We start from the raw sequence: 19228 nt of genomic DNA on the forward strand, positions 1-19228 counted from the left end.
CAGTGTTAACTGACAACTACAAAAAATACAAAATCCACCCCCCCCCAGACAAGCCTGTGAGCACACCTGTGAGAGGCTTTTGGGATTATCTTAATTCCATTCGCTGATGTGGGAAGACCCATCTTGTGTGTGGGACCATTCCCTGGGCAGCAGATCCTGGACTCTATGAAATGGAGGATGTTAGCGAAGCATGGGAATCCATTGCTCTCTGCTTCCAGACTGTGATGTCACATGACCTGCTGCTGCATGCTACCACCATCTTGACTTCCCTGCCAGGGTGAACTACACACTCTTGAATTATGACCCAGAATCAACTCTTTCTCCTTTAACCTGCTTTTTGTGAGGATGTTTTATCACAACAACAGCAAAGTAAGCTGAAATGGTGAGGGAAAGCCCATTGATTCTATTACTTTACAAGCTTCTACCAACCCAAAGCTACAATGTCACCAGATACCATGTGAGACCTACAGGATGCCCCTTTCTTGCTGTAACTGCATCTCTGATGTGCCCACCAATGTGTTTGAAACTTGCCTTTGTTTGTGACTTTCTTTATTCTGCTTACTATAAAATCTCATGCACCTGCTTCCACGTGGAAACATGGGACCTGGGGTGACATAACTCTGTTCTGCAGGCCAAGGTCACTCAAGTTTGCATTTAGAATGAGCTGTATTTCCTTTTAGATGAGAGCTGTGCTTTTGTGTTTACACTTCCCAGATTTGACAGGAGTTGTACATTTCCCATTTTTAAAAGAAACACAGTGGATTCATATGAATCCCACCTTCATTTGTATGCGATTGTCCTCTTTTAAAACAAAAATATATTTCTTTCCATGTGGTAGACACTTACTTATAAAACGGGAAAATTGAAGGGCATCTATATGGGATTTCCATTATCTTTTTCTGAGTGATAAGTGCTAAATGTGCTGAGAGCAGCTATGCAAAACTAGTGAGTTTTAAAATTCTTTTTAAATAGAAAGATAAATTCCATAATGGGCTTCAAAAAGTATTTTATGTATATGGTTGTTTTGCCTACATGCCTGTGTATCATGAGCACACAATGCCCACAGAGACCAAAAGAGGGCATCAGATCCCCCTGTACCAGAGCCACCATGTGGCTGCTAGGAGCTGATCCTGGGTCCACTGGAAGGGCAGCAAGTGCTCTTAACCTCTGAGCCATCTCTCCAGCCCCACCCCTACAATGGGCTTTTGCTCAAAGAGTCTTTTTTAATGGTGTTGAGACTAAAACTCAGAGCCTCCTTCATGTTAGGCAACTTTAGCTCTAAGTTGTATCCCCTGCCACCAAAACACTGTTTACAAACTAACCTTACCTGTACCAAGTTGTAGATGCATTCAATAGAATTCTTCTTCACATCCGGGTCTGGGCTACTCAGCAGTCTGATGAGTGGCTCCAGTCCACCGTGCTCATATATCTGTACTTTCCCTGTGTACTCTACCGACAAGTTTGCGAGACAAAGACTTGCAAATTCATGGATTACCACTTCTTCTATATATCATAAATAAGCAAGACAAAGAGTTAGCTATTTACAGAAGCTCTACTTTACAATAGGCTTTGAGGAGGGGTGTAATGATCTCACAGACTTGTGATCCTAGCTGCCTGGTAGGCTGGGACAGGAAGTGCTGGGGTGTCAGCGTTTTGGGATATATTACAGTGGTGGAGTACCTATGCAAAGCCCTGGACTACACACACACACACACACACACACACACACACACACACACACACACACACACACCATACAACCACACAGAGGCTTTAGAATCCAAAGCTCCATAAATCTTGCTCATATCACACTTCCTGAAAAGTTCAAATTGAGTCGTGGCTTGAAAGATCGTAATGACAATTCACAGTGGATGGTTTATAAGCTCTTTGCATTGTGTAGTTTAATAAAATGTAAAAAGAAATCAGTTCCATTTTGGAAATAAATGTAGGACACAAAGTTACCTTCTGGAGCAAGCTGAGCAATAACAGAATTCATGACCTCTAACTCCCTCAATAACTTTTTAACATCACCTACAAAGGAAGAGACAAAATATGGATGTTTGTTAAAATAATAGTGTCGAATTTAGCTAAGCATTTGCTGTGGAGATAAGTGCTTCTATCTGATTTCATGGCTAAGGATATTGATACCGAGATCTAAGCAGCAACAAGAAAGAGGAAGGTTGCATGCCCAGGTCAGATGACTCCACTTGGACACCATCTAGCATCTGCCTTTTGATCAACACTGAAAAGGATGACAGCAGCCATGCTAGACACACCTAGAACATATCAGAAAAGCTAACTCACACTGTCCTGTATTTAATGTATTAATTTTCGTTTTAAAATTTTGATACATGTGTTCTAATACATCATTTCCACCTTTCCTTCACACTCAACCTCTCTCATATCCCCACTCCTTCTCAAATTCATGATCCTTTCTTCTTTAATCATTGTTTCATGCTCTAGCAGGCCTGAGCATGGCAAACATGACTCTGGCAGGCCTTGCCCTTTCCCCATTCCCTCTTCCTTGCTAAAAATCATTAGATTTCATTCCTAAAGCTAGTCATGAAAGCTTATTCCCTTATTTGGCCACTTCCTTCTCCTGAGGCCTATTGCCAATACCCAGCTATCAAATAATTGAAGTCCAGCAACCAAAAGCCCCCTTTTGGCTACCCTAATTAACACGCCCAACCAAATGTCACTTCTCCCTCTCCCTTGATCCTTTCCCCTTCTCCCTCAGCCTCTATCTCCTCTCTTTGTCTCTTATTCCCTGCCCTTTTTCCTTCTGGGGTAAATAAACCTCCTTGTGCTGAGAACTTGGTCTTGGGGTGTCTTGTGCTGGCACTTTCTATTATTATTATTCTCTCTCTCTCTCTCTCTCTCTCTCTCTCTCTCTCTGTGTGTGTGTGTGTGTGGTGTATATGTATACTCACATGTACATATGACAGTATACGTTGTCAAGCTTGTCTGTGAGAAAACAGATTCATGCCTTCTCAGTGGCTCCTCATCTAGGGGTAAAGTTTTGTGACATTCCTCCCATCCACGCTGTCATGTTGACTCTCATTACTATTACACAAGGTCTTGTTTAGGAAACCATATTGTTGAGATTTCAAAGGTACCACTTCCCTGTCATGTCTAGAAGACTCCATTTTGCAGAAGGTGTCCTCATCTTCTGGCTCATACAATATTTCTGACCCCTCTTCCTCAGTTTCCCCAGAGCCTTTGCTAACATTGCAGGTGCATCGGATAGAATTGGGCATCTATGGTCACTTATTCTCTCCATTTTGAGATTATTTTTAAGTTAGATTTTCATAAACTTGTGTATAATACAAACAATTAACATATTTTGACTGATACATCCTTATTGCTTACACTCAATTTGATTATTGGAGATGACAAAAGTGCTAGAGAGAGAGAGAGAGAAATGCATTGGCCTTTGAAGTTCACTTGTCTGTGTTTTCTGTTAGGCTGAGGCTAGCCAGGTATGCCTCTACATCTTGTTGACTTAACTCCAGTTTTTTGAAGAAAAAAAGACACCTCTTTTCCTTTAGTTTTCAAACTTCTGGTCCATTTCCTTTATCAGTAAGAAAAGATTAACCCCACTAGAATTGGAGGAAAGGTCACTGAAGCCAACTGTCTAGGATGAATCTGTCCTTATTCATTGTTGAATAGGGTTGGCATTCACTGAACACCCTTCCCTGAGGAATTCAGAGCTGTGGCTTTTCTTCAATGTATCAAAACTTCTGGTGGCAAAGGTGGAGCAATTAGGCAGTAGCTTTTGTAGGTTCCAGGACATGCCATGTCCCAAGGTGCCATGTTGTGGGAAACAAAGGCTGTCTTGAAAATATACATGTTATTGAGAAGGACCCCAATGCCTCAGACCCATAAGAACTGACAAAGCCTCTCCTGGGTCAGGCTCAGGGTATTGACAGAGCCTTTCTCTAGCCCAGGTGTGAATGATGACAGAGTTTACAGAAAGCTTTGGCTACAGTTTCCTAAAGCCTGCTTCCCTGCAAAGGCCTCCTTCTGAAACCAGATAAGCCCTTCTCTCTGTCTGTACATAATAAACTCACTGAGGTTCTGGGTTCCTTGGGTAAAAGTTGCTGCCCTCTGTCATAGTGAGTGCAGCCCACCTGATCCCAGACTTTCTGCATGCATGTCTGTCATTTCTTCATTCCTATATCAACTCAGTCAGGTTTCTAGCCCAAGCTGTGCTGGACACAGCAGGGGGTAGTATTTATGATCCAATACTGAGTTTTAAAAAGCATTTTCTCCACTGATTGACAGGTAACAGTCTTGGCATAATACTTAGATCCTTGCAAGATACTGGTAACCAAATTCCATACACCTGCTTTCAGTAAGTTTTGTCCTGATGCCAGTCCATGATTCAGAACAATTTTTCTGGCAACTGTACCAAAATTCCTTATCTTAAATGCTTGAAAAAAGGCCTACTATTTCTGGAATTTTAGATCCGTATGTATGTATGTATGTATGTATGTATGTATGTATGTATGTATGTATATTTGTTTTTTGTTTTTTTTTGTTTTTGTTTTTACTAGACAGGGTTTCTCTGTGTAGCTTTGGAGCCTATCCTGGCACTCGCTCTGGAGACCAGGCTGGCCTCGAACTCACAGAGATTGTATGCATATTTGTAAGTATGTTTGTATGTCATCCTCAGGCGCTTCAAAACTTCTTGATGTGACCTTAATGCAGACCATGAGGGTGCCTGTACACTCTCAATTGCTTTCTTTCTGTGTGATTGGCAACCACATGGAAAGCCCAGAGCTGCATGTTTCTTTTGGTCTCGGGTGGACATCACACCGTTTTGCCAAAACATGCAAGAAGTCTTCATCAGAGAGTCTCATGTCGTGCAATTTAAACCAAATGACCAGAGATGCACAAGAACCACTCCAGGAGAATATACATCTGCCAAGTCATTCCTCCCTGCTTGACGGATGGTTCTAGTTCACTGCAGCTCTGTGAACTGGTGACCCAGTTGATGGACTTACTATTCTGATTTTGACACTAGATTGTTCAAAGAATCTAATCCTTTTTTTTAAATGTTAAATCGGCAAAAGCATACCAGGCAAGCTGCTCTTTCAAGCACTGTAAACACAATATTAGCCTTGGTTCCTTCTTTTTCCACAGTGAAGTTCCTCAACTGTGGCAACTGGATGGAAATTCTGACCCATCCTGGACCCAGGTGAACAGTGTCAGGCTAAGTAGGGTGCCACCTATGACTCCCGGTCAAGGCAGATCTGCTAGTGAGTTAATTCCTGCTCTAACTTCATCAGATCTGTTTTGATTGCATTTTACCTTTTAGACAGAGCCTCACTATGTAGTTCCAACAGGGCTAAAATTCATTATGGTGGCCAGGTCAAACTCATTGCAATTCCCTTGTTTCAGCCTCCCCCATTGTAGGTGGGCCCCACTATATCAGGCTTGATTGCTTTCCCAATATCTTGGTTTTGCCATCTAATTTATTCTCGACCTTCCACCAGTTTACAGCACCTTCTTTCTCCAGTGGCTTTGTGTGGTCCAAAGTGCTGGTTTCTGAGGTTGCCTGACACAGGGTTTCTCGTGGACTCTATAGCTGACTACAACCACTGCATCTGTGACTGACTACAGTCACTGCATCTGTGACTGACTGTAGTCACTGCATCTGTTGTGTGCTCTGGATTCTGGATGAATTAAACACAAACTGGCAGGAGACAGAAGACAGTGGTAGTTGTGTTTCGACAAAAAAAAAAAAAAACAAAAATTCAGTAAAGTAACTTCAATGTCTTTTTAAATCATTCCAGCTTGGCACAGACACATAGCTCAGTGACTTCCAGAAGAGGAAGAGAGGGAAGAGGAAGAGGAAGAGGAAGAGGAAGAGGAAGGGAAGGAAGAAGAGGAAGAAAATGGAGAGAGGAAAAGAAAGAGAGAGGGGAGGAGTAAGCAGAAATGAAGGAGGAGGAAGAGGAAGGGAAGGAGGAGGACAAACAGAAAAGGAGGTAGAGGAGGAGGTTGTGAAAGGAGAGCTGTTTCTCATGTGAAGTTCCAGCACCAGCATCCAGCACCAGCATCCAGCACCAGCATCCTCTGCCATGAACACAGTTGTTCACGGAATATGAAAGCCACAGGAAGGCACATGTTTCTAAGAAGCATCCATCATAGTTGTTGTTATTAGACATGCCAACAATGCGTCACTGAGCCGTGTGGAGGTGCCTTCATTTATAGATTAGCCTGGAGGCATGACTCTCTTAGGCTCCAATGGCTACTTGCTCATCTTCTATCCAAGTTTTCTAGGACATGTGTGACAAGTGGAGATGCGTATAGCTGTGAACATGTTGATTCTTCCAAGAAAAGGAGACCTTCCCAAGCAACTTGGTTTACCATGGGTTAGCCACATCATCAAATACAAAATCAATCAAGTCATATAATGGTTTTAAAAAATCTAATTCATGAGATCAGAAGAAAGCCTTTCATTACCATAATTGTTCATTGCACCAGATATGTGTTCATAAACTGTCATACTTAGTCAGACCAGAGAGCTAGGTATTTATTGGGACCCTGAGGGCAACAGTTCTCTCCCCACTGGATGAACAGATGTGGTGTGCCCTCCTAGTACTGATCAAAACAAACTTATAGGGTTGGGTCTGGGCCCTGGGAGGTCCCAGAGAACCCCTTAGTTAACACCCAAATGTGGAAATATTTCTGTTGGGAGCCATACACCTTGGCATGAACCTTTAGGCCAAACTTGGCAAGCCACACAGTTATAGAACTGTCTTTTGATTATAAATGGCTTCTAGAAGCATGAGCACCCAGAAGGAACAACATGACCGAGACATCAATCCTTTGTTCCAACCACAGGCCCACTTACCTCGGCAACCCTCCCATACCCCACAACTTACCTAGGTAACCTTCCTTCACCCCACCACCCATGAACTTTTTACCCTGCCAACATCCTCCTCCTATAATTTTCTGACATCCTGCTTAAACTAACACCTGGCTCTTGGCCTCTTCTCTCCCTCCCCTTTACCCCACTCTACTGACTATATAAGCTAGCCTGGAAAAAATTAAATTTGCTACTTGATCAGAATCCTGACTTTTAGTCATTCTCTCAGCATCTCTTGTCCCCATTCCCCTCCCTGGATATCTTGCCCTAGGTTGCCATCACGTGGGGCGGGACAACTACATATTTCTTTAAAAAATTAATTGTGTGTGTGTGTGTGTGTGTGTGTGTGTGTGTGTGTGTGTGCAGATGCAAGAGGATGCCAGAGGCCATGGATTCCCCCTTTATATGAAGTCATAGGCAGTTATGAACCACCTAGTATGGGTGCTGGGAACCAAACTCTGGTCCTCTGCAAGAGCAGTATGCACTCTTTACTGTTGAGACATCACCCCATCCCCTAATTCTTTGTAATTTAGGGTCACAAAATCCTCAAGATATTCATAAAATACAATTTATATATATCCTGAACTGAGAATTTTCACCAACAATTTGGAGAGTTTCTCAAGAAACAAATACTTTCTATATTAGATAATAGATGAATGAATGAACATGTAAGAGAAATGATAGAAATTAAGAACAAAAACAAATAGGAAAAATCATTGAAGATGTAAATATCTGTGTATATCACATGTTGTCTAGAAAAACTGCCATTTGGGGACAGAAAGGGAAGAATCCATGATGTACCCTGTGGAGGGCATGGCAAGGGATAAAATGATGCTTAGCCATATACTGTAACTAGAGACTTAAGTCTATTTCTGTCTACTCTTGTTTCATGGTTGAATTAATTCTCTGTTAAGAGTATCATTGAATATTTTTGTAGTTACAAAGATGTTGGCTCAAAATACTTTTTGAAACTTTTGTACGTTACAAAATTTGTGACTTATAAACTACTCTAAAACACAGAGAAGTGACGTATGCCTGGACAAATACATCCTGCACACAAGTAGAGACTACTGTTGTTGGTATGACTCTGTCAAACTGCTGTTCTAAAACTGGAAGATCATGTTTTAGCTAATACTATAATGCCACACTTCTAAGTAAATGAGAATATTTGAATCAAATCATAATATGATTCAAGAGTATTCAACTTACACAATTTGAATTCAGCATATACAACTAAATTTTTATACAAGCAATTGTTAGCAATTTTAGAAAGTCACTTTATGAAAACCTACTGTGGGCTTCATATACTAGGAAATTTATATGAAGCGTAACTGACATGTGTGCAGGCAAATTGCACTGGACTAACTGGCATGGGGGGTGGTGAAATCATTTTAAGGGATAATTTTTTCCCTAACCTGTTAGACTAGAACATCATTACTAACTTTGAAGTGATTTTATACTTATCTCCACATCTGTTAAAAATCTATTAAAATAGCAAATCTGGGCTGGATAAATGGTTCAGTGCTCAAGAGTTCTTGCTGTTCTTCCAGAGAACCTGAGTTTGGTTTCCAGCACCCACATAACCACCTGCAATTCCAGCTCCAGGAGATCCAATGCCCTCTTCTGGCCGCTACAGGTATCTGTACTCACAAGCAGATACACACAAGGTAAGCAAACAGTACAACCATTTGTTACATTACACTGCCTTCTTTTGCTGATGTTAAAGTTGGCTTAAATAAGATTTAGACGAATTCCTTAACAGAGGTGTCTCACACCTTTAATCCCAGCACTCGGGAGGCAAAGGCAGGTGGATCTCTGTGAGTTCCAGGCCAGCCTGGTCTCCAGAGTGAGTGCCAGGATAGGCTCCAAAGCTACACAGAGAAACCCTGTCTCGGAAAAAAAAAAAAAAAAGTTAACTTTGAAAGAAGGAGAATGTGTTCATTTCAAAACATTGTTACTCACTGTTGGAAGCCAAGATGCCAAAGATCATTGTAGCGTTTCTTCTTACTATTTTGTCTTCGTGGGTAAGCAGTTTGGTCAAAGGCTCCACAGCTCCAAGTTCAAGGAGAGTTGCTTTATTCTCCTCACCTGGCACCACAGGTAAAACAAGACCACTCATGAATGCCTTCCATCTCCCTGGGGTTCTGACCCTCATTTGCCCTTAGCCTTTTCATCCCTCCCTGCTTTTTCACAGATCAAATCTGAGGCCTCCAGAGCCAATCACAGAAGATATAATAACTTGGCTAAAATCTTGGGGTCTTCACCTGAAATTCAGTTGTTGGATTTGATTTGATAGTGTTTTCTTTACAAATTCTTCACCCATGCTCAAAAGACACACTGAACTGAAGATTGCCTCATTTTCTTTTTTCCAGCTCTCGGTTTCTGCTCACTTTTTATTAATGTTTTCTGTTCCATTAATTTCTTTTCAGATACCCATTATATTTATTACTGACTTTGAGTTTAATTTCTCCTTTACCATTGCTTTCTTTAAAAAAGAAGCTGAAGCTATTAGTATGAAACTTTAAAAAATGTATCTGTGTGTCTGTGTGTGTTTATGTGTGTGTGTGTGTGTGCATGTGTATTTTGCATGTGAGGGCATGCAGATGGATAGAAGTCAGTTGGCTTTTACATGAGCTCTAGGGATCCAAATTTAGGGCAGCACTTTTACCTACTGAGCCACCTCCCAACCCTAAAACTTGTTCTATAACACAGTGCAATAAAATTTTATCTAAACACTCAATTAACAGCATTCTACAAATTTTTATAGATTACTTCAATTTTCACTTTCATCCCCCTTTTCTTTCACACATAAGTTACATAGGAGTGTGTTTCTTACCTTCTGAGTATTTAATTGTGATTAAATACATGATTACCCAGAATACCTGGCATGATAGATTTCTAATGTGATTCCTCTGTGGTATGGAGACACAATTTTTAATAGTTTAGAATCCCTCAAAACTTGCTTCATCTTGTTTTATACCCCACAATGCAGTTTATTGAGGTGTCTGTAAGATTCTCTTGAGAAATAACATTCACTCCATAGTTCTTAGAGAGCTCTGTCGATACTAGGTTAAATTCATTAGTATCGATGGTCAAATCTTCCATATTCTTACACTTGTGGTCTATTTATTCTTTCATTTATTGATAAACAGGTCTTGCATACTCTCTCTGGGGAGTGTCTGTGGATGCTTATCTCTCCTCATAATACCAGCTTTTCTCATTTGGAAGGTCCTATTAGGTCCATATCTACGGAAGATTTTCTGCAGCCTTCAGATTATTTGACCTCTTTATCATAATGAAATGGCCTCTGGCTCCTTTACTGTTTATTTTTCTTAAGTTACTATAACCACTCCAGGCTTATTTTGATTAGTCTTTTCATGAGCTATCTCTTTTCATTTTTTATTTGAGCCTTTATATTCTAAGCATATTTCTTGAAGGCAGCATGTAGTTTGGTTTTGATTTTTTTTAATTCAATACAACAGTCTCTCCTTGTTATTAAATTTTATTTTAATGGAATTTTATTCAGCCATAAATAAAGATGAAACTATAAAATGAACATGAAAAATGGACAAAACTAGAAAACCTCAAGAAAAATACTGTGCTCCCCACCCCCCACCCCCGTCCCTCTCTCTATCTCTCTGTCTTGTAGCCTCTAACTGTTAAAGTGCACATCCAAGTGGGAGGAAATATGGGGTAAAAGCAAGGAAACTAGAAAGGGGTCAATGAGACTGGGAAATGGAGTCTCTAAGGGAGGGGGTGTGGAAGACAATGGAACAAAGTGGAAATGGAGAATACTGGGGGTGGAAGGGTACTGTGTGGTAGGGATCATGGAGCCGGGGTGGTGGCAGCCTTGAGTTTAACTCTTTATATCAATACTGTTTGTACACAGGGTATTTATTTTATACTTTGGGTTATGATCCAATGCAAGTTTATGTTATTGCTCAAACGATGGCTCCTTTTGCTTCTGGCATTTATTGGTTGACTGACTGAGTGAGTGAGCCAGGGAATAAGTGATGGGAAAGACAAGGGTATTTGTTACATAGCCCAGGCTAGCCTTGCATTTATAACCCTCCTGCCTCCACCCCCAAACTCTGAGATGGCAGGCATATGCCTGAATTCTATGCTTTTACCGACTACAATGTGACCCCAGCTGTGAGCAACCTTTGGAAATGGAGTAAAGCACGCAGGAAGGGGCACTGCCTTCAAGTTGGGCATTAATGTTGCTCACACAGGGAGTAAGTTACATACTAGTGAAGAAAGTGCCTGGTATGTAGTAAATAGAAATGAGATAGAAAGATAAACTGAAAAAATGCAAACCTTTCAAAGCAAACTTATAAATGGCTTCGCAAGCTTTGGCTAAGATCTCCTCCTCTGGAGAGTTGAGCATTAGCACCACAGTGGCTGCTTTTTTGCTTTCAATTGTGAGTGGGTCGAACTGAAATGCAAAATGAAGGGTAATCAGGGTCACATGTAATTTTTAAATGTCACATTAAAAATCAACAGTGGCTTAAAAAAATGTTGGTGATTCATGAAAACTAGGTAAAAATGTCAGTCACATTTGGCCATATCCTGGGAAGAAGGTGGTGATGGAGCTCAGGTGACAGAGTGCTTGTGGGTCCAATTCCAACACTTCATGAGCTATGCATGGTGATGCATGCTGGTAATCCCAGAATTGGGGATGTGATAGTATGGAGATCAGAAATGCAAGGTCATCTACAGTTACCCAGAAAGTTCAACACCAACTTGAAATACATGAGACTCTGATCTCAAACTAAAACAATGGCCACATATTGTTTGAGTCATCTTTATTTGGTGTCCGGAATAGGTAACACTGCAAAGATTGTAAGGTTAATAACTATCTGGAGATTTGGGGGTAAGGAGAGTGAAAATGAGAAGAGGGTTCCTTTATGAAATTATAAAAGCATTCTCAAATTGTGTTAAGTTCATGTAACTCCGTGACTATAATAGAATAAATGGATGATGAACTTTAAAAAAAAAATAAAATAAAATTTCAAGAGGCCACAATCCTGCAAAAGATTATGGTTGCCTCCCAGTAGGTGAAATAGAAAGTTCCTATTTCAAAAAGAAATCCCTGGGGCTGGAGAGATAGCTCAGTGGTTAAGAGCAGTGGCTGCTCTTCCAGAGGACCCAGGCTCAGTTTCCAGTACCCACATAGTGGCTCATAACCTCTGTAGTTCCTGTTTCCAGTTCCTGGTGTTTTCTTCTGGCCTCTATGGGCACTGCATGTATGTGGTGTACAGACATCCATGTAAGTGAAACACCTGTATGCAGAGCATAAAATTAAACAAAAAGTCGTAAAGACTACTGACAGCTCTCTGATTCCCAGAGAACAGTGGGAAGGGAGAAAGGGTTTAGAGTTACAGATGCAGTTTCTCAACTTGTCTCAGACAAGTTGCTGAAGCTTCCTTTTTTCTGTGTTCTAGGGATAATAGTACATGTCTGGAATAATCAAGGGAGGTTATAGAGGTTAGGATGAAGCACTTAGTACATTTTCTATCACATCACAGATGCTCACTAAAATAAATATATATTACTATTCTTCTAAGCCCTCACGAAAGAATCCTTGACTACATTTGGTGCGCCATCTCAATATGTTCATTGCAACTACTGGACTCTTCCTGGAAAAGCAAGAATAACATAAGTGAAACATGAACAATGATGAAAATGGGGGGAATGTATATAATAAGATATAAACTTTAGTACGTTCCAGGAAAGAGTAATGGTGGCATAGCACAGAGGAAATCTGTAGGATTCTGAGACCTGTGTCATGCTGAGTCTGGACAATTCTTGTATAGCCAAAACAAGCAAGACCAAACTCATAGCATTGGTGTTTACTGTGGGCAACGAGAAAACAAATTATGACAATGTTTTCTTCCATTTCCAGAGACAGATGGAAGAAGTTCTGTTTATGATACAGGCAAATGGACTTCCAAGTGTTAGTTGGTTCTTTGGGCTGACCCTTCTTATTTGAACATATCGGTATGTTTGGGAGTGTAAGGTGACCTCATTGTGAGAAACTAGAAAGTTAAAAAGAGAAGGGAGATGGATGATGGATGTAACCTAGAAGGGATGAAAAAATCACACAGAGGAGAAAAACCTGTTGGATTTTTGAAAACGTATTACATTCTTATAACATTATTACATTCTGTCTCTGCCCCCCACCCTGTGTGTGTGTGTGTGTGTGTGTGTGTGTGTGTGTGTGTGTATGTGTGTGACACACACACACACACATACACACACACACAAAGGGAGAGGGAGAGGGAGAGGGAGAGGCAGAGGGAGAGGGAGAGGAAGAGAGAGAGAGAATACATAGGAGGTCAAAGGACAACTCAGAGGAATGGGATCTCTCCTTCAATCATGTGGACCTTGGGGATTGAACTGAGGTCATCAGTAGTCTTGGTGGCATGCACCTTTATGTAAATGCTTCTGCCAGGTTTTAGGACAGTACTGTCTCAACATTGATAAACAGTTTCTATGTCTTAACACCCATGTAAAAATGATGAGTGACTGCCTGTAATCCCAGTGCTGGGGAGGCAGATACAGGAGGGCCCCTGGGACTTTTTGGCCAAATCAATGTGCTTCAGGTCCATAGACAGACCTATCTCAAAACATAAATGTGAAAAGTGATTGGACAAAATATCTGATGTTGACCTCTAGTTTCCAAATTCATTAACACATGAACATGCATCTGGACACAGAGAGGGGGAGGGAGGGAAGGGAGAGGGTATGGAGAGAGAGAGAGAGAGAGAGAGAGAGAGAGAGAGAGAGAGAGAGAGAGAGAGACTTTTCTGGCTTCATGGCAAGTGTGTAGTTAACTTCACAAGAAAGTACCATGGTTTTCCTAAGTAGCTCGAAAATTTTGCAATCCCACCATCAATGTACCTGTATCCAGCACAGAGTGTCTGCTTCATTGGGCCTTCTTTGTCTCAGCATTGCTTTGTAGGATATGGATATTAATTTTTGGTAAACATATTGTGTTTACATATTTTATCTTTATGCAATGGAATAGCCCATTTTCTTTGTATTTTAAAAATTTGTGTTATTAAGAACATTTTCTCCTTAAAACTGAAATTTTTTGTCATTTTAAAATGTCCACTCTTTTCTTTGATAAGTGTTTGTTCTGTAATTATATTTTGTTCCATACATAGGCACTTTCTTATGGTTAGTGTTCACATGCTATGTATATCTTTCTGTTTTCACTTTTAACCTATATGTATCCATGTATCCTTAAGAGTTTCTTTTTTTTCTCTTTTCTCCTGCTGAGCTCTCCTTAAAAGTTTCTTGAATCTTGTATTTTCATTAAATTTGATAATATCTCACCTTAAAAAATATTTCAGCATTTATATATAGTATGATTATTGATAGTTTTATTGACCATCTTGCTATCTGCCTCCACTTTCCCTAATCTGTTCTTTTTCCTGTCTTCTTTTTTGGTAACTGAATTTTTTTAGCTTCCTACTTTATTTCCTTTAATGGCTTATTGATTGTTTTCCTGATATGATTCACATTTTCCTTTTTTCATCCTTAATTATTTTTAATGGCTACTTAATGTTGTGAAAACTATGTAGTTGAGTGTATAGATCTTTTTCTTTGGTAATGGGGATGAAGGGAACTTAAAGGATTTTGCTATGGTAAGCACTTATCCTACATCTGGGTCAATGATGTCTACTTCAAGCCCATTTTTAAACCTTCCTGTGGAAAATCCAGGAAAGCATTTACCATGTGGCAAGGCTAGCCATACTGTAAAGGCATGGCACTTCTGGAGACTGCCTAATAATGCCCTAGAAATTCAACAAGACTCTCTTACCCAAACAATATGACTCCCAGACTCATGTGAGCTCTAAAAATCATTCAGTTCATAGCTTTTTAGTAGTTCATGCATGTTATTGCTCAAGTATAGTTCCACCCGGACAGCTTAGAACTTTACCAGACTTTTCTGCTGTTGGCCCTTCCTAGTTGGATGCCTGAACTCTAGACTCCAGGTAACACTTTCTAGTCAAATCTCTCTTATTTTGAAACAGAGACTGAATTTCTTTAGGTATTATTCTTCCCCTGCCCTTCCTTCCTTTTCATGGTAAAGAACATGAGGAAATGATTCTTTTCTCTGTTTCTACTGGCTGCACAAGCCAAGTTGAACTTCACTTTCATCAGACTCCACAGGGATCACTTCTAAGGCTACCACCAGTAGTCACCATGTCACCCGACACTGACCATTTCTTGATCATTTCATTTCCTTCCTTAATGAGAGTTGGAGCTATGGTCCCCATGTTATGTTGAGCACCCTGAATTCAGTTTGTAGAGGTAAGATGACTTATCTGAGAACTGCTGTCTCATATCAAGAAACCTCAACCACCAACTGGTTCAAAAGGTGCATTCTATCACTGAAATCTCAGGCAAAAGTGTTCAGAGTGTCTGTGTCACCTTCACTAGGCTCCCTGACTGCCTGCCGTTCACATCTGAGATATCTGAGACTTCAAGCAGTTTCCCAGCATTCCAACTGCCTAAGCTCCCCACCCACTCACACTCAGAACAGACTTACCCCATTTCAGATCGCTAATTTTCTAATATATCTCTTCATCTTTTCTTCTCTCTCCCTCTCCCTCCCCTCCTTTCCCCTCTCTTTCTCCCTCCTTCCCTCCCTCTCTTCCTTTCTCTGTATGTGTGGTGTGTACATGTTAGTAGGGGTGCATCTGGAGGCCAGGGTTTGATATAAGTTTCTTTCATTAATCAGTTTTCACCGGACTGTTCCTGTTTTGGAAACAGGGTGTCTTACATGATACCCGAACTTCACTCATTTGACCAGACTGGCTAGCCATGGAGCTTCAGGATCTACCTGTCTCCCCCTCCTCTAGTGTCCCCCTGCCCAGTAACCAGGATTCTGTGTGTGAGAGTCACCATGTAACTCCTTTGTGGGTTCTGGAGATCTGAATTCAAGTCCTCAAGTTTGTGTGCCATCTCCAACTGAGACTTCTCTCAAGCGCCTTTTACTTCCTGCCACCTCTTTTTTTTTTTTTCTTTTGACATTAGCTTCCACTACATTACCCAGATTGGCCTTGAACTCCCAAACTCAAGCAACCCTTCTGCCTCAACCTCCAGAGTAGCTGAGACTACAGTCATAGCACAGAGCACTAACTCTCAATTAACATTTGGATATTTTAAAACTCGTTTTAGAAACACATGGCTAACTTTTCAATGACTTCGTGTGAGAATGTTATGATAACTGCAGTCCTTAAAGAGGTGGAGTACATAAAAATCCATGGAAACAAGAGCCATAAACAAACTCCATTTAACCTCTCCTAGAGGTTTAGTCAACATACTGACATGCTGCTGTGCCTTCCAGTCATCATCAGGAACAAGGCAATATAGATTATGAGATGCATAAAGGAAGATGGAGGCCATAAGAGCTATACTCTAAAGATCCTGCCCTGTGGTAGAAATGGCAGTGCTTGGCAGACAGCGGAGGCACTTGGCGTGGTATTTGTTTCTCCTGCAGGGCCTACAGCATGATAGTAATTTTTTATTTAAAAAGGTGCTGAGAATAAATGATGGCTGTAACAGAATGCCGCATGACTAAATAAATAATACTGAGCTGTAATCACATAGCCCATCTGCTTCCCCATGAGGTAGTCAGTCACCAGCAAGCTTGTTGTGAAATTACAATGTCACGCTCTGTATAGAATGAGTGGTGAGCCAAAATTACCACAGAAAGAATGCAAGTAAAGAAGAAGCACCTGGCTAGCTCTGCTTTTTAAGGCCAGTCTGCTGAGAGACCAGAGGTGTACAGAGATAGTCTGCCAGCTCTGTAAAGGAAATACAGACATGAGAAACCGCCATCCAACAGAACTTCAGAGACAGTGATGTTCCTCATTTTGCCTTTCCAATATGGTGCTCACAGGCTACACTTGTTTGCCTTTGTTTTTTTCTTTTTTTCTTTTTTTCTTTTTGAGACAGAGTCTCACTATATAGTCGAGGTTGGCCTTAAAGTACTGAGCCTCCTTCCTCAGCCTCTGGAGTCAGATGTTGTAGGCGCACACCACTACATCCCACCCACAAGTGGCTCTGGGGCACTTGGAGTGGAGGCTAGTACTTACCACTATTCTCAGCACCTGATTGCTGCCTAGTGCTCACAGTTGGGAATGGGTATTCATTCCTCTGAAGTGGCTATTGTCACATCCTCCCTCAACCATGTAGAGGTCTGGAAATGTACCCAATGCACAAATGGGCGCAAGTGGTTGGTAGAGTAACTTTCACCTTAACTCCATTTTAAAGTTTCATCTATCTCTGTGATCATCAGTGTATGTGTGAGAGAGACAAAGACAGAGATAGGGAGGGGGGAAGAGAAGGGGAGAGAGAGCTAGCAGAGTCCTGGGGATTCGGACAATAACAAATATTATTTACTGCATTATAAGTAAAGCATTGAGAACTTCATATAATTTATTTTGAACTAATAATATAGCAATCCAAGTGAGTTAGATAGTGCAGTTACCCTTTCAAAGATAAAGAAAACTGAAATAGTTTGGCCAAATTTGGCAGCTTGGTCAAAGTGGTTAATGCAGTTTGTAAGGAGCCATGCCAAGACAAAGCTTCCAGCCTTGACGCAATGTCCCAACTTGGAGGGCAACTTTCTGCAGTACCTTCCAATTCTTGCAAACTTGGGAATTCCTCATTTCTATTTGTATTTTGTCTGATGACAAACACACCAAACATACGTTTTGAAAAAAGACTCCAAAGGTAGTATCATCCAAGGTCGTTTTCCCCCGTAACATAGGCTTTTGGTGACTGATTAAAGTGAGCAGATAAACCATGCATTTAGGAGGCAAAAGGGCTTTCTGTAAGGGCCATGTTTATGCTTAACATGTGGAAGAGAGGGAGTTGATGACCCCAGACTACTTTCCAACTGGACAATATGGGACATATCATGTCCAAGACCATCAGCAGATGCCATACACAAGTTGTAAGCATTGTAGTATAACTTCTCTTTATTTTTTGAAAATTCTCTGGGATGATTCATATTAATGAGAGACTAGTGACTATAAACTTGAATTATTTAAAAGGATACAATGAAACTATTCATCCATTAACTAAACTGCAAACATGCTATCTACATACTAGAAAAAAGCTAGTAATGGCTGTTTAATTGTGTTAATTATATAATGACAACATTGTAAATGTTTGTTTATATTCTGGTTAGGTTTCTCTGACTAATATTATCATTAGTCAGAGTTTGGACTTCTGCCACCATGTATTCATGTATACCGTGGGACATGCCAAACTGTCGGAACGATTTATTTTTAAAACTGGTGGTTAAAGTGTTGCTGGTATTTGCCCCAGAAACTTACCACATCCTTAGGGGGAGGTTCAACTTCCTTCTTTATCTTTTTACCCATCCTAGAAAAAAAGATGCAAAAACCCCATGATTTTCACATCATAAGTGTGTACATCCTCCAACTCTCAGTTTTATTTCTTCATCACATCTTTACACTTTAACGTGTGCAATTCACGTAGGAATTACTGCAAGTGCACAAACTGTTGCACACGCCCCTGTTGGAAGCCTCAGCTTTCAAGGAACTTATTGATAAGATTGTTGAACATCGGTGTCTTGTTCAGTTTAGAAAGGTAACTGACTGTATTTGTGACCTAACTTCTGACTAAATGAGCAATAGCACAGCACATTTACACACCACCTATGGTGGGCTTGAGATTAAGTCTCTGAGATCCACATGACATGCCACAAAGCAGGCATTATGAAAATCATTGGCTCTATTTTTCCTGTGAGTAATGCTTTCGTGAAAAAGAGGAGGAACTTACCAATCTTGAGAGCAATCTCAGGATTCATGAAATCCCCGGAAAGGGCCTTCAATGCCAGGATTAGTTCAAACTGTTTGTCAGAATTCAAAAGCTGCTCCTGGTCTTAGAGACACCGGGCAGAATGCATTGAATGCATTAAAAGGCCACATGAACACAGTAACTCAGAGGCTTTTGAAGGACATCAATTCCATATGACTAACTTGAGTTATAGGGCCTGTGAGAACTGGGTAGGCTTATCCTGTTCTGGGTACCTTATGCCTTATCCAGTATACTAAAATGTTAAAAGATACCACGTTCTCCATTAAATATAATTTTGTAATAAATATATTTTAGATTTATTTATTTTATGTGTGTGAGTGTTTTGCCTTTATGTATGTGCATTATGTGCATGCCGGGTGTCTGAGGAAGCCAGAAAAGGGTACTGGTTCCCTGAAACTGGAGTTAGAGACTTGTGAGCCACAATGTAGGTGATGAGAACAAAACATGGTCCTCTGCAAGAACAATAAATGTTCTTAACCACTG

General features: G+C 40.7%; 1 protein-coding gene across 3 annotated transcripts in view; it reads right to left on the bottom strand.

Annotated features, from left to right (window-relative positions):
* Window positions 1-18285, bottom strand: part of Armc3 (armadillo repeat containing 3) — an 81909-nt gene extending 63624 nt beyond the window's left edge. For all 3 annotated transcript variants that reach the window (XM_035441477.1, XM_035441479.1, XM_035441478.1), the window contains exons 1-5: window positions 18238-18285; window positions 11195-11312; window positions 8840-8965; window positions 1963-2031; window positions 1328-1503 (exon numbers count right to left, since the gene is read on the bottom strand). In XM_035441477.1, the coding sequence (XP_035297368.1) occupies window positions 1328-1503; window positions 1963-2031; window positions 8840-8965; window positions 11195-11312; window positions 18238-18285 (537 nt within the window). The remainder of the gene's footprint in view (window positions 1-1327; window positions 1504-1962; window positions 2032-8839; window positions 8966-11194; window positions 11313-18237) is intronic.
* Window positions 18286-19228: the final 943 nt, after the last annotated feature.

The sequence above is a fragment of the Cricetulus griseus genome, chromosome 3 (assembly GCF_003668045.3).
Source record: "Cricetulus griseus strain 17A/GY chromosome 3, alternate assembly CriGri-PICRH-1.0, whole genome shotgun sequence".
NCBI lineage: Eukaryota > Metazoa > Chordata > Mammalia > Rodentia > Cricetidae > Cricetulus > Cricetulus griseus.